The 24,692-nt window shown below is 52.7% G+C and overlaps 1 protein-coding gene across 13 annotated transcripts in view; it reads right to left on the bottom strand.

Annotated features, from left to right (window-relative positions):
• Nucleotides 1-24,692, bottom strand: part of ANKS1A (ankyrin repeat and sterile alpha motif domain containing 1A) — a 182,445-nt gene that overhangs the window by 21,796 nt on the left and 135,957 nt on the right. For all 13 annotated transcript variants that reach the window (XR_002345583.1, XM_021098223.1, XM_021098214.1 and 10 more), the window contains 2 exon segments: nt 9,190-9,256; nt 3,792-3,898 (listed from right to left, as the gene is read on the bottom strand). Coding sequence is in view for 12 of the 13 variants with exons in the window: in XM_021098223.1 (XP_020953882.1) it covers nt 3,792-3,898; nt 9,190-9,256 (174 nt within the window). In the remaining variant the exon portion in view is untranslated.

Here is a 24,692-nt window from a genome sequence, read left to right as displayed (position 1 = left end):
CCACTGAGGGAGGCCAGGGATCGAACCCACAACTTCATGGTTCCTAGTTGGATTCATTTCTGCTGTGCCACGATGGGAACTCCTAGATGTTTTCTTTTTTGAAAATTAAGACCAGGTTGGAGTTCCCGTCGTGGCGCAGTGGTTAATGAATCTGACTAGGAACCATGAGGTTGCAGGTTTGATCCCTGGCCTTGCTCAGTGGGTTAAGGATCTGGCGTTGCCATGAGCTGTGGTGTAGGTTGCAGACGCAGCTCGGACCCCACGATGCTGTGGCTCTAGCGTAGGCTGGCAGCCACAGCTCCCATTAGACCCCCTAGCCTGGGAATCTCCATGTGCCGTGGGAGTGGCCCAGGAAATGGCAAAAAGACAAAAAAAAAAAAAAAAAAAAAAAAAAAAATTAAGACCATGTAGCATTTGCATTTTTTGTGTCTCAGTTTCACTCAAGACTCCAAGACGAGCGTTTCTGCACAGTCTTCTGACGTGCACATCACGACACCTCTGCACAGGGAGGTCAGACTAAGTCCCCAGAGGCGAAGACCTGCACTGGCCTGAGCTGCAAACCTGCCAACCACCAATTACCTTCCTTCCACGCTGATTAAATGCATTTCCTCCCTTCGCCTAAGAAAGCCCATTTCCTGTGGATGAGATTTGTGGTGGAAAAAATGTAACTGGCTATGATGCCTGGGCCAGTGTGGCGGGACGGCCGGCAGGCGTGTGAGCGTGTGAGCCGGCTTCCCCACCCCTGGCTCCCAGGGTCTGGGGTCAACCCCATTAGCCTTGGGGGCACCTGGCCGCCCCCACTGCCCTGCCCCTGACCCCTGCAAATCAAAGCCCTTTCTGCCTGCAGGCAAGAGGGTGTGAATAAAGGTCAAGTTGCAATGCTTGCTGGTCCAGCTCAGTCTTCATAGCAGAGGAGGAAGAGCCAAGAGCGTGATGAGCTTAGATAGACAGGACCCAGGGGGGTATGGCAGAAGTCCTCAATTTTCTAAAGGACTTAGGTGTGTTCTGTGTGGGCCCCAAAGGTAAACCTGAAGCAAGGGGCAGAAGCCGCCAGGAAAACAGATTTTGGTTCAGTATAAAAGCATGCTCTAAATCAGCGCAGGCAACACAGAGAGCGAATGGGCTCTGCCTTTGTAAGGTGGCGAAGGCCCTGGCACAGGGAAAGCATAATGGAGTAGATCATCTGGAAGGGACTCGGGCACAGAGGGGATGACGACGGCACGGTGCTAAAGCCCCCCATCCCACAATGTCCTCTACTCCTCGCACAATAACCTGTGGGACCTGGTCACAGGGAGAGTCCATAGCAGCCCTCAGCTTCCAATGTTCCGACTCTATCTGGAGCCTGGCTGGCTTCCTGGGAACCACTTGGGCATCTTGCAGAAGAATCTCTGGGGTATTTCAGAACGAAGACAAATGTTTATAGCCTATTGAAAAGCAAGCCACACAGAGCTAATACCACAGCTAATGTGATGTAAGCTATGCCATATGCAATGAGGGAATGTTTCTAAACAAAAATGCTCCCTTCTTGTGTGTCTTCTTCCTCTTTTTTCTGGTTGCTAAAACTTAATTAGCCTTGCAGCCCATCTGGCAACATGCAATTCCCCAGAATACTGTGCTTGGCTACTCAGACCACTAGAGGCACCAGAAGTGACACGCTGAGCTGAGCTGCAGTCTAGCACCCCTTCCTGTACTGACTTCACCTGCCAGCTGCCCCTCCAGACCTGAGAGAAGAACGGCTTGCTCCCAGGACAGCAGGAGGGGGCCTGGGAGCACTGAGCTGCTGGCTTCCCTAGATGAGCGCCCTTCCCAAATAGGAACGATCTAGCAGAGGCCCTGCATCTTGCATGGATGCTCAGCCCAGGGTCAGGATCCCCAGACGCCCACCCAGCTACTTTCTAGCTGGAGCACAGGGAGCAGCAGCAAAGTGGTTTTGAAGGAGTTCAGGAACTGGGTACCTTACGCCTCCCCAGACGAGAAGGAGGAGGGGTGGGATGTTACGAACTCGGCCTCTGAGATACCTAAGTACAGGGAGGGGACAATCTGTGACAGCCACAGCCACCCTCCCTTGCCCGCCTGGCCAGTCAGAGCAAGGGCTGTGCTCGGAGAGCGAAGGGCCTTAACACCCAGCGCCAAGGGCCAGCTGTCCCCACTCCCTGGCTGGACCCCTACCTCTGTTTTGGGTTGTTAGCCTTCCCCAAGGAATGGGGTGTGTCAGGTACTATGTTATAAGAACCATAACTATATTCAGTTCAACTTTTATTTTTTTGTCTTTTTTGTCTTTTCTAGGGCTGCACCCGAGGCATATGGAGGTTCCCAGGCTAGGAGTCTAATTGGAGCTGCAGCCGCCGACCTACACCACAGCTCACGCCAATGCCAGATCCTTAACCCACTGAGCAAGAGGGATCGAACCCACAACCTCATGGTTCCTAGTCAGATTTGTTAACCACTGAGCCACAACGGGAACTCCAGTTCAACTTTTAAAAAAAAGCTGAGAACTAACTGGCCCTAAGCTGATGGGGATAGGGGTGGGGCGAGGTAAGCCATCCCAATCAGGGTCCCTCCCAGGCAGTCTGCTCTCAGGAGGCACATAGTGCCACCCAGCGAGGGCAGGGGGAGCTCCGGGCTGACAGACCACCACCCCAGTGGAGGGAGCTGGGCGGTTAGCGATGAGCTTCAGAGTCAAGGCAACCAACGGAGCTGTGAGGGGCAAAGAGGAGCCTCAAAGGGACAAGACGTGCAGGGGGGTGACTTCAAGTATGTAACTGGTTCTACCCCCACGCCCCTCAGCCACAAGCGGGAAAGAGGCTGTGCATCACGGTGGTCAGAGCGTAATCCCTGGACCCAGAGGGCTGGGCCAAGTTGCTGCTCTGCCAATTACCAACGAGCGAGCGTGAGCAGGACCCTTAACCGCTCTGTGTCTGGAAAACAGAGGTGATGTCATACATGTCTCAGGGCTGCTGGGAAGAGGCCATGAGCTAGTAACACACGCAAACCACTTACACGGCTTCTTGCACACAGAGCACTAACAAGAAGTGTCAGCTCTCCTCGTCACTCCAGTGCTAAACTCCTGCCCTGGGGCTGCCCGGGCTGCCTCCGAGGGGAGCTGGGGTCTGGCCCATGAGGACGTCGCAGGAAGGGGTCCAGGACAGGGATGGGCACGGGCACCCTGCCCTGAGCTACTTTCTGAACCGACAGAGGGAGCCCTGGATCTGGAGAAAACATACCACGAGTTTTCTTTACTTTTTTTTCTGTTTTGCAAGAAGAGTAAAAACTACACCTGAGAAAAGCAACCAATCCTGCACACCACCAGCTCAGCTTCTCCTCTGGGCACCTCTGAGCTGTAGGCACGTGAGGCAGCGCTGCCACAGCCCCAACCCAGACCCCGCCCGGGCAGAGGCCTGTCTGCCCCAGACAAGCTTATGCTTCAGTGACAACAGGCTCAATGACAGCAAAGTTCTGGGGAACCGAGGGAACTTCTGGTATCCAGCGTCGATGGGCTGGAGAGTCACCATAGGGACCTGGCTGTCCTGTCTACCTAAACTCCTGGTGTCTGACCCAGAGTAAGACACCTGAGGTCTGAGAGGGAGACGGGACGGGGCAAAGGTCAGCGGTAGGGATACTCTTTCCAAAAAGTGCTCCCTCCAGGCTTCCTTCTTGAGCAGAGTTCGAGGGATGGAGAAGAGCAAGTAGGCCCAGGACCTCAGCCCCCTCTGCCCCTGGAGGCAGGTCTCCATCCTGTTTCCAACTCTGCCAGGGGCTCTGGGAGCCCCAGGGAGCCCGCCGGCACTTACCAGGAAGCGGACATCGTCAAAGCCATTCAGGAGCAGCTTGCTCTCATACTGCTGCAGCCCCACCGCCTCCAGCCACTCCCCGACGCTCTGCTCCAGCGGCCGCGAACCTGACGAGAGAGGAATCGGCAGACGCTTGAAAAGGGAAAAACCATTAAGGCGGTAGCAGCGGCACTCAGACGACGACAGATGGCACTGCCACATCATAGTCATTACCATAAAGCAGCCAAACTATGTACAGATGCCCGAGGGCGGAGGCCCCTCGGCCCCTCCTCTGAGGCCAGGCCAAGGGCACACGGGGACCCCAGCGGCCGCCGCCCACACGCTCCCCCCCTGGTCCGGGTCCAAGCCGCTCCTGCGGCACATGCACGATTTCTGCCCCCAGGTCGGGAGGGGCGGGAGCCGACCCCCAATGATCTCTGGTCTCCGGCCTGCGCTTCGTCAGCCTTCTCGGAGGTATTTCAGCAAGTAGGTTCCCACGGCACCAGGAGGGGCCGGGGAGCTCCTGTCCTCCACAGCAGCCTGTCCGGGACAGTGGGCGAGGGACAGGTCCTGCGACCTTGCAGCACAGCCTGGTCAGGAGCGAGCGCGTCTTCATGCAGCTGAGGGACACGGGCAGGCAGCGAGGCTTCGGGAGGGAAGCAGCGGCGGCTGTTCACGGGGACCCAGCACATGCAACACAAGCAGCATGGAACCCGGCGGGGGCAGAAAAGAGACTTTTACTTGTTTTCCCCCAGCAGTCCCGGAATAAGCAAACCATGGCCACCAGCCCTTTGTGCTCAGAGGCTCAAGGCGTCGAGGGCTGGCTGGGAGCATGGGCCGAGGCCGAGAGCCGGCCCACAGCTAGACTCTGGCCGCCGGGGAGCAGGGCGTCTCCGAGGTCAGGCTGCCTTCCTGGGCCGGGCTGCTCCGCAGGGGCTGGGCGTTCATCTTCCTCTTGCAATCTGGCTGTTGCGGTGACTCGCCTGCCTGCTCAGGTGGAAAGCAGGCGGGCAGATCCAGTTCTTGGCTAAAGAAGACACAACCCAGCCAGGCAGAAGAGAGAGAAAGGAAGCGGTCCTGGGTCCGCTGAGCTGTGGTGGCTGAAGTCTATTCACATCCTGCACTGTTCTCTCCGTGGCTGAGTGATGAAGGCAGCGACTGTCTTCCACGGTCTCCAGATCTGGACGTGCTCCCGGAGGATGAGCAGGGGAGGGAGGACACTGATCTGTGATGCTCCTCAGGTAGGACAGGGGAGTGTGCGCTGGGGGGGGGAGGCAGGGAGAAGTTCAGCCCTTCCGGGCAGACCTTGGACGTTCTGAGCTGAACGTCTCAACCCCGCCTCCTTTCTCAGGTTCTCGTGAGCAAGTACAGGTAAAAGAAGGAAAAAGGAGGAAAAGAGATGCGAGGAAGGAAAAAGAAGAATCAACTACAAAAACATCACCTCCAGAGAACTCCTGACACGGTGAAAGTCATTCTGCTGTTCCTGGCACTTTCTGCCCTCCGGACAGACCAAGGCCAAGTGGCTTCATTGTCTAGGAGACCCAGTGACCCACTGTCCCAGGCTTCCCCCTCTTCTGTCCTTTGCAGAGCGGACAGTGGCCACGGCCCCGGGCGGCCTCCCAACGCAGGCTGCAGCAGCACTCCAAGATGCCGAGGCTGGGGGATACTTGAGCTCCGCTGCCCTTGAGCGGGGCATCTGCTCCAGGAACCTAAGCAGCAGGCTCTTGTGCGCCCCTAAAGTCAAGTGTCCCCCGGCTGCTGATTCATTCCTGCTCGTAATCCCCCAGCTGGGCAGCTGTGGTCCCGCCTGCTGCCGGTGGATGTGCGCGCGTCCAGAACCGCAGCAGAATGCTTTGTCTCAAGGCTCCTGGGCTCCACGCTGCCTGCTGCCGGCTCCACAGTCCTTGCTCACTCCCATAACGTCTGGCCCTCCCCCTCCCCCGCCACCTCCTCCCTTCCACGCTCAGGAAAATACATCAGTGATCGGACATCGCAGCAGAAGCTGCTGCTGCTGCTGCCACCAAGGGAGGAGACGGCAGAAGCAGCATCGGAGCACAATGACAGATTTTCCAATATCTGATCTGGCCAATACACATGCGTACAAAAGGTAGAGACAGCAAAACTTTACCTCCAGCTCAAGGGGTGGGAACCAGCTTATCAGGGAGAAGAGGGAAGGAATGGTCCTAGAGTTTTAGCTGATAGGTTTTTTTTTTTTTTTTTTGGCCACACCCGTGGCATGTGGAAGTTCCCAGGCCAGGGATCGAACCCATGCCACAGCAGTGAACCAAGCCTCGGCAGTGACAACACCATATCCTTAGCTCCCTGCAGCACAAGAGAATTCCACTGGCTGACAACTTCTAGGACAGCCAGAGAGGGGCCAGAGGAGTGACCCTATCCTGAGGGTACAGCCTCACAGGTTAAGAGCCCTCCTCCACCAGAACCACTTCAGGAATGACTGTGCCTCTCTGCCAGGAAGATAAGCCACTGGGTATCACAAAAACAGGCGACAAAATAAGGACATTACAGCGATAGTCCTCAAGCGAGCATACCCAACAACTTGGGAAGTAACTTCTCTCCAGGCCTGTCAGAGCCCAGGGGAGAGGTGCTAGGCCCACAGCAGGCCAGTCACAATCTGGGGATGGGATGAGGAGGGGAGGCACCAAGGACACAGGGACACCAGGACCAAACCCACGGTATAGCTGTGGAGACAAAAAAGGCGACAGGCACAGAGACACACACCCAGGGACCGCACGTCATCCTCTAAACAACCTGCATCCCAACGGGCTGCTGCAGGGAAGGCCCTGGCAAAGGAGGGGCTCCATGTGCAGGGCCTGCCCTCAACAGCTGGTCAACAGCAACCAGCTGGCCTTAGCAAGAGCCAGGCATGCTCTTCAGCTAGTGGCACAGAACGGACCTTTGGTGAGGGCAGCTGAGAGGCCCGGCCCGGGGAGGCTCGTCCTCCCCGGATCCCTGACAGTGGACGGCTGTAAAACGTGCCTGTCAGCGGCTCGGCAGCTGGCTCCAGCGCCAGCTGCTCGGGACCCATGGCCCAAAATAGGAGTGAGAGTCAAGTGCCATCCTGGTGTCGGGACACGATTCTCTGCAAAACCAGTCACACCAGGCAATCCCAGGCTTAGCTAAGGGCTGCCCACTGGCAGGCCTGCTTCTTTGCCCAGGATGGCAACCTGAGCCCAGGTCTCTTCTCCTAGATCCAGAAACCCAAGGACAACTTGAACTCTGATCCTGCTCATTCAAAATAAGCCAGAAATCTGCTCTGGCCTGAGCTGAAGGCCGGTGCTCCCCGAGGTCCTGGGGCGAGCCCCCTCCCCACCCATCAGCCAGAAGCCAGAGTTCACAGGCAGGCCTGAGCCCGCGCTCTCCATGTTTCTCCGCCTGGCAGCCGTGCAGACACAGCGGGCTGGGACCCTGCACGGGTGGACTCGCCCTCCACTCAGGGAGCACCCTTGTGTGCATGCCTTCAACTCTCCAAAGCTGTGGTCTGGAGGATGATTCAACCTGATCAAATGAACCGGTGTGTTGGGATCCAGCAACCCAAGGGGTAGCCGGACCAACTCTCTTGCTGTTCACATTAGCTTGTGGGGGGCAAGAACTGGAGGGTGCGGCCCAGAGGGCGAGGAAAGGGCTCGGTGTCACCAACTCCAAGGGGAAGAGTGTTTTCCAGAAATGCTGCCCCATCCCCTGATGTAGCAAAGCCGAGAGGGAACGGCCCACTTCTGCCTCAGTCTCCCTAGCACATGCAAGTGATGCAGGCCCCTCGGTGCACAGGGTACAGAGAAGCAGGAAGCAGCCTCATGGGAACTGACTGCATCAGCCCCAGTCCTGCTGCCCTTAAAGCACAGCTATGATTATAGCAACAGTGTTGGTCTTGGTCCTGAACATGTGTCCTCAACCAACACTTGCTCTCAGTAAAGCCTGCAAACCATGGCAGAGGGTCAGCTCACTGGACAGCATTCAGGCAAGTGCTGGAGACAGAGCCACAAATTCTTAGCAGAAGAGCCATCTCTGCAGACTCCCAGGCATGATCCAAGACTACAGACTAGCAAAAATGGGCCAGGCCCACCCAGGCCCTGTGCTAGAATCCAGGGAAACAGGGAGCAGGAGAGAGGGTGCTCCAAGAACCCAGTGGGAAAGGGTGGTGGGAGACAGGTGAGCGGGGGTAGAGGCCCCTCCTCCACAGGTTCTTGAGGTGAGGAGGTTATCATTTCACAGGCAAAAACAAGCAAAGCCACAATTTACTGAGTACCTCTTTAGCTCCAGCTTTTATATATACTACTTATTCCCAACAAACGTACAGAGAATTACTATTATCCAAATGTGGTAGACAGGAAACTGGGGGCTGGTGGTGACGGGGGCATGCTAAGTGACTCACCCTGGACACAAATGTATCTAGAATCAGGATTTGAACCCGGGGCTGAGGCTCCACAGCCCAGGCTCTCCCCAGCAACTTTCTCCCCGATGTGAACACCTGCTGGCCATCAGACTTCCTGCCAGGGCCAGAGGCCGTGGAGGAATGAGAGGTGTCCCTCAGGACTAACAGGCCAATGCCAGAGGGAGCTGCCCACCTGAGTGGACAAGGAACCCACCCGTTCAGCACAGAGAGGAAGGCGAGGGGTTGGGCTCCTGAGCCGCTTCCAGCCCAGGTGCCCAGGTGGCAGTTCTGTCTCCAGATGCTTGGGGAAGGGGTGTGACAGGTGCTCTGGGAGGCACCTTCAAGAATGTCACCTCACCTGAGCAAGTAACACAACCATAATTCTACTACCAAAGAGAAGAGCTCAGGTAAGCCTCCCTAGTTCCGTTTCCAGCGAAGGAAACAGAGGCGGCCACCATCACCTTCAGGATTTAAAATGCAAAGAGTGCCCCAAGTAACAGTGGCCTGGAGTGTCAACGATGAGTGCCTTGGTGAATGGAAAAGTGGAAAAGCAGACACAGGGAGGCAAGAGCAGAGCCAACCCTTCAGGGCGGGGCAGGCCAACAGTCTGAGGCCACCGGTCCCACTTAGCGCTCTGCCACCAACACGGCTTATGCAAATGAGCCACATTCTCGGGACGAGGTGGTGCCAGAGCTGCCTGGAAGCTGGGGAGACCACAAGGGGCAGCACTCCGAATTTAGCCGAGGAAGCCCACTCATGAAAACAATTATGAGTAAGTGACAGCTGTTACTTTAAAAAAACACCAAACTTCTTAATAGCCTAAAATTCAATTTGTACACTTTGCTCTCCACTATATAAAAGGAATCATGGCTCCTACAATAACAGCCCGATCGGCTCTCTGGATATAAGAGTCTGAACTGTAAGAAATAAGAGTCTGACCTCTTTCACCCCCGAACGTCTTCCGTGTCAGAGAAAAGCCTGGGCTGTGAGGAAGGGGGCGCAAGGGCTGCGTCCCTCTTGGTACAATACCTGAGATCTTCCGCTGTTCCTGAGAAAAGTCGATCCCTTCTCCGATAGAGCTCATGATTTTCTCGATCTGCAGTGGAAGAAAGGAACAAAAAGGAGAGGCTGTCAGGCTGGAGACAGACACTGCCAGCTCACCGCCAGAGCTCGGGGTCAGGCCTCCGGGTCTCTTCCAAACAATTCCAAGGTCCGGAACCAACCTGCAAGGTTTCAGAGCCAGTTGCTGCTCAGATCAAGAAAGGCTCTTCTCTGGCCATGGCCCAGCTCGGTCTAAATACACGCTCGGGAGGGAACGAGCAGGTAACAATCGGGGCTCAGCTGCTGGAAATGCCTAAAAGCTTCCCTTCCAAGGCCATTTATACATCCCTCCCCCCACCCTCCAGCTCTGCCAGACCCAGCAGAGACTGGGCAGAGGGTGCAAGACGGGCTAGGGCTGGCACACTCCACTGCTCATGCTAGAATCTAAATTCCATGAGGGCAGCAGCTCTGCTCTATGCACCACCCCAAGTACCCAGGACAGTGCCTGGCAACTCGTAAGCATTCAACAGATACCTGCTACTGGTGTGACCGCCAGCTCTGAGGTTTGGGGACAATTTCTAGAGCTGAAACCAGCAGAGCACCTGAACAGACACAGAAGTGCACAGAGCATCTTCTGCTCCCTGGAGGCCAGCAGTCCGGGATGCAGCTCTGCCTTCAGGAGAGAAGTGGTGTGGACGCTTTTCTTCCCTCTGGACCACAGCAGAGAGCTGGTTTCAGCATCCAAACGTCTCCAGCACTGCCCCCTGCATGGACCACCTGTCCCAGCCATCTGGCTCTGGTTACCCCGAGCCAGATCCAAGCCCCCCACTCCAGGAAATCTGGCCAGGGGCAAGACCAGGCACTGAGGAGGAGACTACCCACCCCTTTTGGGTTGCTTATTCATGGCTCTTTTGCCAAAGAAAGGGAAAGGGCACCTTTTGTACCAGGACTTGGAGGCTTTTTCCTCTAAGTGCAAGTAAAGAGCCTGGGTCTAATGATCAGAAAACAGCAACTCCAGCCAGCCTCGAGCTGGCAGACAAAGGCGGCACATTTGACACCCAGCAGAACAACACAGGGCGAGCCCCTCCCTCCTTGGCAGCCAGGAGCACAGGGCCAAGTCTCCCTCCAGCCACAGTGATACTGCCGGCTCAGGCGTCACCTGATTGCTTGCGGGCGCACACTGCCAAGCCCGTCCCTGAGCTCAGTGAAAGCAAAGGAAACAACACGTCTGACTGTGGGGTGAATGGGGGGTGTGCCTCTACTTGCTGGCCTGGCAGTGCAGGGCCGGCATCAGTGAAAGCAAAGGAAACAACACGTCTGACTGTGGGGTGAATGGGGGGTGTGCCTCTACTTGCTGGCCTGGCAGTGCAGGGGCCGGCATCAGAAGTAGGGAGCACCCCAACAGGTCTGCAGAATCCCCTGGAGAAAATGCCTCCTACCCAGAGCATCCCTTTCTTCCACCCTGCCCGTGTCCAGAGCCACCCATGCAGCCTGGTGCGCCAAGGGGACAACCCACCAACAAGTGAGTACGTCCCCTCCCAGTGCCCAGTGCATAAAGATGGGGCTGGAGCTGGCTTCCTGTGAAGGGCTGTGCAGGTTTAAAGTATAGCATATAGGGAGTTCCCTCGTGGCCTAGTGGTTAAGGACTTGGTGTTGTCACTACTGTGGTACCGGTTTGATCCCTGGCCCAGGAATGGCTGTCTACCCTTAATGAGAATCTCCCCCTGACAAAAAAGAGTATGACACACATAAGTACCTGGCCAAAGACCTGGATCACAGTAGATGCTCAATAAAAGGTCAGTTTGCTTCCAACTTCCCTGTCCTCCACAGTGCTCTGACCAGCCTAATGCACCTTGTTTTTAAAGTTTTAAAACGTATTTCTACCTTTTTTTTTTTTTTTTCTTTTTGCCATTTCTTGGGCCGCTCCTGCGGCATATGGAGGTTCCCAGGCTAGGGGTTGAATCGGAGCTATAGCCGCTGGCCTACACCACAGCCACAGCAATACAAGATCCAAGCTGCATCTGCGACCTATACCACAGCTCACGGCAACGCCGGATCCTTAACCCACTGAGCGAGGCCAGGGATCGAACCCGCAACCTCATGGTTCCTAGTCGGATTTGTTAACCACTGAGCCACGATGGGAACTCCCTAAAACATATTTCTACTTAAATTTATTTTTTGACAAGGAATACATCCACATGATTCAAAATTCAAAAGATACAAAATGTTATCCAGAGAGAAATCTCCTTCCTACCTGTCTCCCAGCTGCCTCTGGAGGCAACAGGATAACCAGTTTTGCAAGTATCCTTCTGGACCTATTCTATTTACAAGTAAGCAAATATATGAACATATTCTGCCCCCTCAGACTGAGAGGCATTCCAGGTACGCTGTTCTGCATCTTTGTTTTTCCATTTAATGATATATCTTGGAGTTCTTTTCACAGTTCATAAAGAACATTTTTTTTTAAAGGATGAGGTATAATCATCCATTGTAAAGCTATAAGATAATTTATCTAACCAGTCCTTGGTTACCTGTGGAGTTTCCAGTATTTTCTCATTATTTTTTGGCTGTGCCCATAGCATGTCTAAATTCCTGGGCCAGGGACTGAACCTATAGCACAGCAGCGACAGTGCTGGTTCCTTAAGCACTAGGCCACCAGGGAACTCCCCTATTTTTTTTTTTTTTTTTGCTTTTTAGTGCTGCGCCGGTGGCATATGGAAGTTCCCAGGCTAAGGGTTGAATTGGAGCTGCAGCCCCCAGCCCATGCCACAGCGATGCCAGATCTGAGCCATATCTGCAACCTATGCTGCATCTTGTGGCAATGCCAGATTCTTAAGCCACTGAGCAAGACCGGGGATTGAACCTTCATCCTCATGGATATTAGCTGGGTTCTTAACCCACTGAGCCATGACGGGAACTCTCTAGTTATTTCTTGAGAGTTCTTCCAGACACAGAATCCTGAGTTAGCAGCAGAGTCATATAATACCCAACTCATGTCCAATTTTGCTAAAGACCTTCCCGAGATGGGCACTTGCTATAACTCTCCCAGTCAGTTCTCCCAACTGCAGAAAGCACAGTTTTAACATTTGTCTTTTTACAGATTTAAACTTTTTTTCTAACTTCATCTCCTCTTCCACAGGGAAGGCTTAGGGATGTGTGAAGACAGCTCTTACCTTCCAAACTACTCCCCACCCCCCAGGCCGCGAGGCCCAGCCTGGCATTAAATGACACACCAGTTACTACATTCGGATTACAGAAGCCTGAGGCTGGGCGAGGAGCAGGGACTCAACAGATACCTGCTAATGTGCCTTCTTTTTCCTTTTCTACATTTATTGGAGAAAAGCAGAGGTGAGGAAACTTTTTCTTAGCTGGGGGGTTGGGCCCTTATCCCTGGAATGGATCTACCAGCCCTGGGACCCCTCCTCCAAGCCAAAGAGGGTCAGGGTGGGAGAAGCACCAGTGACTCCAGGAGGGATGGACTCGGCAGGTTTTACCTGCCATTCTCCCCTGGGCCTGGCTCATGGAAGCAGCAACTGATGACTGACAGACAGAGCAGTTTTCATTACTTAGAGCCAGCAAGGAGAAAACCACGCAGTGTCAGGACAGGTAGAGCTGAAATGAGGGTGACTCCAAGGTGTCCTTTTTTTTTTTTTGGTCTTTTTGCCATTTCTTGGGCCGCTCCCGCAGCATATGGAGGTTCCCAGGCTAGGGGTCTAATCAGAGCAGTAGCCGCCTGCCTACACCACAGCCACAGCAACTCGGGATCCGAGCCGTGTCTGCAACCTACACCACAGCTCATGGCAACGCCAGATCCTTAACCCACTAAGCAAGGCCAGGGATTGAACCCGCAACCTCATGGTTCCTAGTCAGATTCTTTAACCATTGAGCCACCAAGGGAACTCCTCCAAGGTGTCTTTTGAAATAAATGTCAAGTCACCTACATTGTGTATTTCATTATCATCGGAATCAGCTAACACTCAAAGCCCTGGCTGGCCTGTCCAATCACGATCTCCTGGCTGCCCAATTCAGGAAATTTCCCTAAAGGGCCCTTTGAAGTTACTGTGAGCAGAGGTGGACACACTGCTGGTTCTCTGGGGGGTTTGTTCCTGCTTGCCCTTAGGGTCACCCTCAGGCCAACTACAAAGGTCCAGGAAAAATCCAGCTTCCCCAGCCCCCTGGGGGGGGGGGGGCTCCCACAGGCCAGCTGGGAAATGCTCAGAACTACGTCATCCAAACTCGAAAGTTACAGTCTGTTTCTCTATGAACTGCGGCACTTAAGTCCAGCTGAGAAGGTTCTAGTTTATAGAGGAACTGAGAGCTCTTGAACAGCTTGCAACCCAGGACCCCTTCGGGCCTTGGTGCAAGCGCCGGGCTAGCAGGGACGTGGAGGTGAAGAGGGCAGAGACTGGCAGGGCCTGGGCTGTGGACACTGGAGGGGGAGTGGGGGGTGGGGGAGTGGAGCCATCTTCTCTCCCTGCCACCCTGCCCCAGGCCCAGAGCCAGCAAAGGCGAAATATGGTCGTTTCAGTCTAGACAAAGGAGGGGTCACAGAGCAGACACCATTCTGATCTGTGCACTTGGCCTGAGTTAAAAAACCACCGGATCAGGCTGCGTTCCCAGAAACACTGTGCATCTCAGGGGACGTCAGGGGACGAGGCAGGGGGGAAGGGAACAGTTCCACACTCTCTTCTTTGTCTATTGTTTAGGATCCGTGACAGTTTTGGAGAGAGACGGGGGATGGCCATGCTTTAATACTGCACTGCACAGGAACTCTGAAGAGAGCTTGTATCTGTGTTTGGTAAAATAAGGTCTGAAAGTTATCACCATTATTCAAAAAATGCTTGGAAATATTCCATTTGCAGTGAATATTCAGAATTATTCCATTCAGATTTTTTTCCCTCCGGGGTTGTATAAAATGTGTCCCTCATGGTTGAAACAAAACCCAAAAGCAAACATTAGAGATACTGCTCTGAGGCCCCCTCACACCTGCTTTTTCAGAACATGGGGTCCTGGCTGTGGCAACCGGAAGTGACGCTCCACTCCTGTCCCCATCCCCGGCCGCCAGGAGCAGCTCAGATTACACTAGTCTTCTCAATGGACACTGGAGGAAGGGCAGGAGGGAGAAGACAGCTTCTGGGGGAAGAAAACACTTCCCTGGGTTTTGCTGGGTCTCCAGTGCACCTTGGGCCTGTACCACCAAGGCTGGAGTCACCGTGTCCCTGCTCCCTCTCCGTCCCCAACACTCAATACTAATTGGCCCAGAAACACACTGTCACTTCCCGATTAGCTGTCTCAGGAGCACTACAGAACCAATAAAGGTAAGGACCCTGTTTTATACTGTTTTACTCCTTCTTTCATTCATTATTTATCTTTCTGTGCACCCCTGGCATATGAAGTTCCCAGGCCAGGCACTGAATCTGAATTGCAGCTGCCACTTATACCACAGCTGTGGCAATGCCAGCTCCTTAACTCACTGGGCTGGGCCAGGGATCGAACCCGTGCTGCTGCACAGACAACATGGGATCCTTCGCCTGCACAGCAGGAACTCTTCCTACTATTTCTTTTAGATGTCACATGGTGCCTTGCACAGAGTTGGCATGTGGAAGGGCCCGGTGACAAACAAGTTGCCATTTGTTAAGTGCCCAAGGCCAGGCTAGTCACCTCACTGATACAGTAAGAGGGGAGAAGCAGCCCACACTTCCACACTCCAGTTTGGGTTCTCTCTCCCTCGTTTTTATCTTTCCACTCTCTGGGCTCGTGGCATAGCAACCCCACACCCACAACTACCAGCTGGCCCTTTCTCTCCACAACCCTGTAGAGCCTCAACTCACTGCCAAGCACATGTATTATCCCATTTTTCAAATGAGGACCCTGAAGCTCTATTGCTGATGGCACAGCGGTCACCTGGGTGCTGAGCCCACTCTCTGGAGAACTGGAGCTTCCTGCTACGAGGGGCCAGGAGCCCAGGCTTGGACAGTGCTCCCCATTCCTAGGGGCACAGGGCTGAGCCTCCAAGCCTATGTCATCAGGCGACCAATGACACTGGAGTCGGCTCCTGCTGACAGCCGTGCTCCAGGGCCCAGAAACCACATAGGAATTCCTCAGCACCTCTGTCTTCTGCCCTAGCAGCAGGCAGCCTCTCCTCCGCCTAGAGTGAGCTCTGATTCTCCACATTTGAAGAGGGGTCACTGACTGGGGCTGAGTGATTCCCCCCTCTCGCCCAGGCTGAACTGCACAAGGCCTCGGGAAAGACAAAGATGGATCGGAGTAAATTATTTGTCCTGATTTTCTAACCTTGTCAACTGCTTTTAGGAGAGGGAGGCAGGACAGGGTGGGGAGGGGAGAAGACAGCAGGGAATAAATAAACAAATGCCAGTGGGCTCAGGGCTGTCTCTCCCGAGGCAGTCGTGGCAGCGCCACTAAAAATGAGTAACTTCTTGGAGGTCCCTTCAAGGCTCAGTGGTTAATAAACCCGACTAGGATCCATGAGGATGCAGGTTCGATCCCTGGCCTCGCTCAGTGGGTTAAGGATCCGGCATTGCCATAAGCTGTGGTGTAGGTTACAGAAGCAGCTTGATTCCTGTGTTGCTGTGGCTGTGGTGTAGGCCAGGGGCTACAGCTCCTATTAGACCCCTAGCCTGGAAACCTCCATATGCCCTGGATACGGCCCCAAAAAGCAAAAAATAAATAAAATAAATAAAATAACCATCCTTATAAAAAATTGAGTAGCTTCTTTTCCAGAGAGCAGACCGTCAGTCTCCGCTCAATCTGTGTCATGGCTGCAGGGTGACCCAGATTGTTACCATATTTATTGTACCCCCGTCGAATCCCCATTAAGTCACCAACGCCTTCCTTCTCATTCCCTCTTCTCCTACGAGACTGAGAGACCACAGAGCTGTTTTTTTGAAAGTCACTTTCTGTCTGACACAGTCGCAAATAAAAGCCTGCGGTGTGCTTGGCCCAGGCTGGACAGGCGGACCCCGCCCGACACCTGCTTCCCCAGCCCAGTCAGTCTAAGTCTCTAGCTCCCCTCTCCTCCCCACTGGTATCGTCCCCACACCTTTCAGGTGGCGGACACCAGCCTCACTCCCCAAAGAAGTGCACACCCCATGACGACCTTTCCCGGACCTGCTGCTCAGGCCCCAGACCTGCCACTTGGCAGAAAGGGGAGTCCTACAAGCACACAGGTCTTGCCAAGTGGCCTCCTGGTACTAGAACAGCGATACCATGCGAACACTCCTTAACTAAAAGCCCCAAGAAACTGCTGAAAGAGGAAACGAAGTTGGGAGACCCAGATTCCCATTAACTTTATTATTGCTGCCACACAACTCTGCGTTATGCTCCGGGTACTGGCTTTAATAAGTGGGACAGGAGTTCCCGTCGTGGAGCAGTGGTTAACGAATCCGACTAGGAACCATGAGGTTGCGGGTTCGGTCCCTGCCCTTGCTCAGTGGGTTAACGATCTGGCATTGCCGTGAGCTGTGGTGTAGGTTGCAGACGCGGCTCGGATCCCATGTTGCTGTGGCTCTGGTGTAGGCCGGTGGCTACAGCTCCGATTCGACCCCTAGCCTGGGAACCTCCATATGCCGTGGGAGCGGCCCAAGAAATAGCTAAAAAAAAAAAAAAAAAAAAAAAAAAAAAAAAAAAAGATGGGACAAAAATCTAAAAGATTAATGAGGATGATGTATTTGGGTTCCAGTCCCATCTACGCAGTCTACTCTCCATCCAGGAGCAGGCTGATCTGGGGGAGGAGCGAGGAACGAGGCACTGGCTAACCTGGCTCTGGCCCTTCCGGTTTTCCTTTCACTACCAACAGCTTCCTAACCTTCCCAACCTAACCTTCCTTTTTGGTCCTCTTCTTCCATAATCTGAATTTCATCACAGTGCCCTGCACTGTTAGTCTGGCTGTGAATTAAAGTAGCCCAAAGAGGAGTTCCCGTCATGGCTCAGTGGTTAATGAATCTGAATAGGAACCATGAGGTTGCAGGTTCAATCCCTGGCCTTGCTCAGTGGGTTAAGGATCTGGCGTTGTCGTGAGCTGTGGTGTAGGTCACAGACGTGGCTCGGATCCCGCGTTGCTGTGGCTCTGGCATAGGCCAGTGGCTACAGCTCCGATTCGACCCCTAGCCTGGGAACCTCCATATGCTGCGGGAGCAGCCTTAGGAAAAAAAAAAAAAAAAAAAAAGTAGCCCAAAGAGGAGTTCCCTAGTTGCTTAGTGGGTTAAGGACCTGGCATCATCACTGCTGTGGTACAGGTTCAATCCCTAGCCCAGGAACTTCCACATGCTGAGAATATGGCAAGGAAGGAAAGGAGGGAGGGAGGAGCATAAAGAAAACACCCTAAGCGCCCACTCAGAACTGATTTCCTCTGCCGGGCAGTCAATGAAAGAAAAGAGTCCTCTATCCCTCAGCTCCTCAGATTCTCCAGGGGAACACCTGACTTATAGCAGCCGGGGAGTCAACTGTAGGATCTGGAGCACCAAATTATATATACTGAACACAAATACACCACCAGGGCCCCTCATATGACCAGACTCTTGCAGTCTGCCACTCCTAACTTCCTCTGAATTTGTGAAGTAGGAAGAAGTTGGAAAGAAGCAGCTGACAGAGTCCTCAAAATTCATCTTAGGAGTTCCCATTGTGGCGCAGCAGAAATGAACCTGACTAGTATCCATGAGGATGCAGGTTGGATCCCTGGCCCCTCTCAGCAGGTTAAGGATCCGGCGTTGCCCTAAGCTGTGGTGTAGGTCACAGACAAGGCTCAGATCCCTGTGTTGCTGCGGCTGTGGTGTAGGCCGGCAGCTGTAGCTCAGACTCAACCCCTAGCCTGGGAACCTCCATATGCCACACCTGTGGCCCTAAAAAGTGGGGGGGAGGGAATTTAAAGCACTAGTTAAAATCTTTCAGGTGAGCCTTACACGAAGGATAAGGCTCTTACTGCACCGATTCCATTTATATAAAGTTCGAGAACAGGAGGAACCAATCCACAGTATTGGGAAAATGTCCGAAGTGTGGCTGCTGAATGGGGAGAGGCGGCTGACTGGGAAGAGACATGGGGGAGCTTGCTGAGGTCGTCAATGGGAATGGCTGTATCTTGGGAGAAACTTGGGTCACATAAATGTATGTATTTATTAAAACTCAGGGAATGGTAGACTCAAGATTAATGTTTCATTTGTATAAATTTCATACCCTCCCACGCCCAAAATAACTCTACATGAATACTGAACTCCTATTAACGACGCAGATGGTAACATGTTTAGGGATGAAATGCACTGATGTCTGTAAATTGTTCTGAAACGCATCAAAATGGAACGTGCATTGAAGGGGACTGAGAGATGGGTGGGTATGAGGTAAAGCAGGTACAGCAAAATCTACGTGGAGAATCCAGGCTCGGGTGGTGGGTGCACAGGCATCCACTCACTATTCAAGTCTCTTTCAGGTTTTTTGTATGTTAGACATTTTTCAGAATAAAATACTGGGACAAAAGTCTCTTTCAGGATCTTTCAGAGAATAATAAATTGTAAGATCAACACAGGTTTGAGTTTCCTCATTGGTACTGATCTCTGCTCAAGATGCTAATAAGCAGAGACAGGCCCAATGGGCAAGCAAAACAAAGCCAGAAATGTGGGGACGTGGACTCATTATTCCCGTCACGGCTTTCAGGGTTAAAGGTGCTCAGCGCCTCCTCTCTGTGTGGTGGCTTTTCTCCTTTCTGGAACCCAGGCTAACCCCAGTCTCCACAGTCAATCATCTGTGTTTCCAGGGATAACAGGCCCTGGGAAACGGGCTCCTACTAATCAGATGCAAAAGACACTGCTCCTCCATCTGTGAGTTACGTTAGCGTCGTAAGCAGCACGTCAGAATTCTTGGCTAGGAGGACACCTTTGTGTCCTCTGTAGCCGGAAATCAGTTAAAATGAGATCAAATCCACCCTCAGAGTTCTGCTGCCCTTCTTGTACTTTGGATCAACACTGCTAACACTCAAGCCTTCCAGGGGGGCTAGGTGCTAGGGCCAGGTCCTCTCAGTGGGGTTACTCTGCACTGAGCACCAGCTGACTGCCCTCCCAGAGACTCAGTTTATCCTCACAACCAGCTGGGGGTCTTCCCACTTTATTTATTTATTTGTTGGCTGCACCTGCAGTATGCAGAAGTTCCCAGGCCAGGGATCGAACCCGAGCCACAGCACTGACAGTGCCAGATCCTTAACCTAATGAGCCACCAGAACTCCTTTTTTTTTTTTTTTTTTTTTTTTCCTTTTTCCCACTTTAAAGAAGAGGAAACCAGGGAGTTCCCATTGTGGTGCAGCAGAAACGAATCTGACTGAATCCATGAGGATTCAGGTTCAATCCCTGGCCTGGCTCAGTGGGTTGGGGATCTGGTGTTGCCATGAGCTGTGGTATAGGTTGTAGATGTGGCTCGGATGCTGCACTGCTGTGGTTGTGATGCAGGCTGGCAGCTCCGATTTGACCCCTAGCCTGGAACTTCCATATGCCACAGGCGTGGCCCTAAAAAGCAAAAATAAAAATAAAAAAAACAAAATAAACAAGAGGAAACCAAACCTCAGATAAAATTTAACTTAATATGCTCACAAGACTAGAAATATGTGACCACTGCCTGATTATCCTTCATGGGATCCAGCTTATTTAGGGCCCAACTTCTACTCAGTAAAGCTCACAGTACAATTTCAAATATGTGGGACTGAGAACAGTGGGAAGGCAGGTACAGTGACGGAAAGAACAAGGACTTTGGGATAAGAAACTTGAGTCCAAAATTCACTTCATTAGCTGTGGAACTTGGACAAGTCATTTTCTTCCTTCCTTTTCTTTCTTTCTTTCTCTCTTTCTTCCTTCCTTTCTTTCTCCTTCCTTCCTTTCTTTCTTCCTTATACAGCCATACCTGCAGCATATGGAAGTTTCCAGGCTAGGGGTCAAATAGGAGCTGCTGCTGCTGCCTACACCACAGGCACAGCAACGCCAGATCGGAGCCACATCTGTGACCTACACCACAGCTCAAGGCAACGCCGGATCCTTAACCTGAACCAGGCCAGGGATTGAACCCCAGCCCTCATGGACATTATGCTAGGTTTTTAACATAATGAGCCACAATGGGAACTTCACCTTGGACAAATCATTTAATATCTCTTTCAATTTCCCTTTCTAGAAAGTGTGAAAAACCTCCTCAGTCAGGTGATCACTGTCACAGGTAAATGATTGGACTTCTCTTCTCTCAGCCTTATTTCTTCAAAGGCAAAGTGGCAGCATCAAGCCGGGGCTGCTGGGAAGACCCAAGGCAGGCAGGGCCGAGAGCATCTGGGCGCAATGTCTGGTCGCAGACAGAGCTCTGATGAGGAGATGATTTATGAGGACAGGAGTGAGAGCAAGCGCTGCACTGCCCGAACCACACAGGCTTCCCTAGATGACATCACCCTGGCAGTGGATGAGGCTCTTGCTGCTGTAAGCACAGACGTGAGATGTGCCCCTGTCCCAGGGAGATCTTGGTCCCTGCCATGTCCCAGGGCCAGAAGTACTCAGGTGCCTTCTTTCTTTTTTTTTGGCTGTGGAAGTTCTGAGGCAGGGATCGAACCTACACCACTGCAGTAACAACACTGGATCCTTAACCTGTTGAGCCACCAGGGAACTCAAGCGCCTTCTTAAATTAAATCCTTGGACAAAAACAGGGTTGAGCCTAAAAGTCATTTAGTTTTCACTCTGTAACCTGCTTGACCCGATGTACGCCTTCCTGACACTGAGAAACATCTGCAGTCTTTGTAAAACCAGAGATGCCAGCCAAGAGTCCACAGTCTTACTCATGATTCACATTCATCTGGTTCCAAAGTAAACAGAAGTCTACCTAAAAAACAAGTTAATCAAAACCCAGGTTCCTTTTTGTGTTTTTTTTTTTTGTTTTTTGGTTTTTTTTTTTAAAGGACAGAGGAGAGGGAGAGGGCTTCCTTCCGGCAGAGAATGTTTGGAACATGCTGTGTGAACAATAGCTGGCTTCCTGGACACTCGGCTGGAGGCTGCTCCTCCATTCAGGACAAAACGTTTCATGTGAGGGAGGTGACGCTGCTATGAGGCAGCTTCGGGGCAAGAAGGTGGAGGCTGATGCCAAAGGGAGGACAGGGGAGAGGTGAGGTCTAGAGGCCGAGGTGCAACGCCACCCCCCACGCCACAGAGAAGGCGGGGAGGCAGGTAGAGCAAGTGGAGGTCGGCGGGATAAGCGCCTACACTGCACGGCTGTTAAGGGCTTCTACATAACCGACTGACTGCTTAGGTAACCGCGAGTCATCTCTACCCTCTGCAAGCTAAACCAACACACGCCCGTGCCCACAGCAAAGGACTCGCTCATGCACACCTGTGGGTCTCCTGCTTCCACCCACTCAAGGGTCTGCTTACCAAGAGTCAGGTGGCATCCCTTCCAAAGCTGTTTAAGATGATTGTATTTGTTTTTTTTTGTTTGGTTGGTTTTTTTTTGCCTTTTCTAGGGCTGCTCCTGTGGCATATGGACGTTCCCAGGCTAGGGGTCTAATCAGAGCTGTAGCCTCGGGCCTACGCCACAGCCAGATCTGAGCCACGTCTGAGACCTACACCACAGCTCCCGGCAACGCAAGATCCTTAACCCACTGAGCAAGGCCAGGGATCGAACCCTCGACCTCACGGTTCCTCGTTGGATTTGTTAACCACTGAGCCACGACAGGAACTCCCTAAGACGGTTATATTTGTTGATAAAAATAAGAAATTAAACACTACACAAATGAAACAAATACTAAAAGCTGTTGCTATGACAACCAAGCAGCTGCTTCAAAGAAACTCAACAATGGGATCGTTTTTTAAAATGGGCTCTAGAATTAGTGCTGTGGGAGAAATAAACTTGCAAAAAATCCCAAAAGTCTTCTGTACTCAGACTGCTTCACAAGTGACTGAATTCTTGCTTTACATTTAAGAAACTAAAGCTACGCGTTTACGTCAACCATGTATTACCGGGAGTTACCCTGGGAGTCAATGGGTTAGGATTTGGTGCTTTCCACCACTGTGGCCTCGGCTCAATCTCCTGGCCTGGGAACTGAGATCCCACATCAAGCCACTGCACACTGAGGCCAAAAACACCGCCCCCCAACAAACCAAATCAACGATGTATTACAGATGTGATTCAGAGGACAGAGAACTCCAAATTAGTAGGTTGACTCGGAAAGAAAATGCCTCAGCTCCACAAAGACTAGCTTGCACATCTATGCACTTGGGGTTCAATTTAAATGTTCGTATTCTTTTTAAAAAATGACTTCCTCCTTTAACAGAGTTTTGTGATTAACCAAATAACCCCCATCACAACTGGCTGAGAAGAAAGCCTTCTGGGGGGCCGGCAGCAGTGTCCGAAGAGCTCTAGCCTCTGGTATCTGCAGCGGCTGTGCACGTAAGAATCCTCCAACCGCTGTCCTTATCAAGTAAGTCTAAACTCCCCCAGCACAGAACCCCCTCTGGCCACTTTCTCTGAAAAAGCCTCTCCACTGCAGGCTGGGGAACAATCCCAGGTGACCCCCCAGCCCTTCCTTCTTCCTCACTGCAGTTCCTGTCTGAACAAAGCATTATGCCTGCACTGATCACCACTGCTACAGTCCAGGGCCAGCCGGCCTGGGCTGTGTGATCTCCCAGGTTACAGAGCAAAGTCAAGGGCACTCATTCTACTAACTCAGAGGCTACCTCACACAAGTCCAACTTCCAGCTGCCCCTCACCGCATACAGCAGGCGGTGAACGGGAACGGCCCTCCGCCCACGCAGCTCTCCGGCTGGGAGCAGAGACAGAAGGTCACTTTCACTAAGACCCTTCCGCTCCACCTGGTCCCCTTTACCTTTCCTGGCAGACCAGGTGGCAGGGAGGCAAAGCAACTAGAGTGCGCCACATCAACGTGTTCTGAAGCTCAAGGGCATCCAAGGGCATCCTAAACAAAAAGCCTGCTGGTAGGAACTAGTCTTTGCCCTGCCCCAACCCCGATCCCAACAGGCAGTGCAAAAATTACAGCAATGGCATCCTTTCAGTCCCAAATCTAACCTGGGAGATAAGACACGGAAGTGCTCCACTGAAGGGGGTATGGGCAGGATAATTACTTTCTGGGTGGAAAGCAGAGCTCAGGGTGCGGACAATGGCAAACTTGAGATGCCTGACCCCCGGCTGGAGGCCTGACGTGGGGCCTATTGCCCAGCCCACCGCTCCCACCAACCCACCCTCCTGCTGTTCCCCAGACCCCATGCCTGAGCCTGGCAGGGCAGGTCTCTGCCTCCTCAGCAGCCTCCGCATCTTCATCCTCCAACCCCTTCCAGGTCCAGCTCAAGTCACCCATGCTCTTCCACACCCTGTGGGGTCTAATCTAAAAAGTATCCAGAGTCAGCACAAGGACAAGGTTTTATCTTTGGTTTGTAACTTGGGAAAACACACCAACCTACCTGCACCTTGTCTGCAAACAGGGCTGACGGTGCCTGCTTTGCATCAGGCATAGTGTGGGGATTAAATGAGGTTGCAGAGGGAGGCAGTGGGCACCCAGCACATGTTCAATCAGCTCTGGAGCACAGCCAGCGCCCTGTGTGGATTGACTGCATCTGAGGGTTCCGGTTTTTGTTTTTTGGTCTTTCTGCCATTTCTTGGGCCGCTCCTGCGGCCTATGGAGGTTCCCAGGCTAGGGGTCGAATCGGAGCCGTAGCCGCCGGCCTAAGCCAGAGCCAGAGCAACGCAGGATCCGAGCCGCGTCTGCAACCTACACCACAGCTCAAGGCAACCCCTTAACCCACTGAGCAAGGCCCGGGATCGAACCTGCAACCTCATGGTTCCTAGTCAGATTCGCTAACCACTGAGCCATGATGGGAACTCCTGAGGGTTCTCTTTTAGGATCCCTATGGCAGAGGCAGCCTGGCTGTTCTGTATAAGGCAAACGTGTTCACGGAAATGTGCTCTGAGGCTGGTTCCAAGCCCTTTGACACAAGCCTGCCATACCTCTTCCGCTTCTGTATTTCCCACTGGTGCTCCCAGCAGGTACTGAGCTTAGTCAATACCGGGGTGGGGGGGAGAGCTTTTAAAGTGGTTACACCTGAAGCAATTCTTAGGGAGGCACAGGTTCAGGACCAGCATCTTTCTTCAATCAGAAATTTTTCCCGAGGAGGAAATGAGAGGGGGAAAGTGTGGCATCTCTCCTATAATCCCGCCAACTGCATCCTCACTCGTCACTGCTAAGCTCCTGAAAACATCCTCTTCTCGTATATAGCCTGGTGCTGGCCTCAACCACAAGGAAGTGTGTTTTTTTCCCTCTTTAAAAAAAAAAGAAAGAAAAAAAATAAACGAAATGTTTCTTAAATTCCAAAGAGTATACATTATAATAGTGTAATTTCAACAGCAATAACAAGTGACCCATTTGCATGCTCACCACCAGGTTCAGGAAACAGAACACAGCCTTTCCTGCATCTCTGCCCCGCCTCCCTGCTGGACCAAACGATGTCACCCTCTTG

The sequence above is a fragment of the Sus scrofa genome, chromosome 7 (assembly GCF_000003025.6).
Source record: "Sus scrofa isolate TJ Tabasco breed Duroc chromosome 7, Sscrofa11.1, whole genome shotgun sequence".
Lineage (NCBI taxonomy): Eukaryota > Metazoa > Chordata > Mammalia > Artiodactyla > Suidae > Sus > Sus scrofa.
This window is presented reverse-complemented; position numbering and strand designations above follow the sequence as displayed.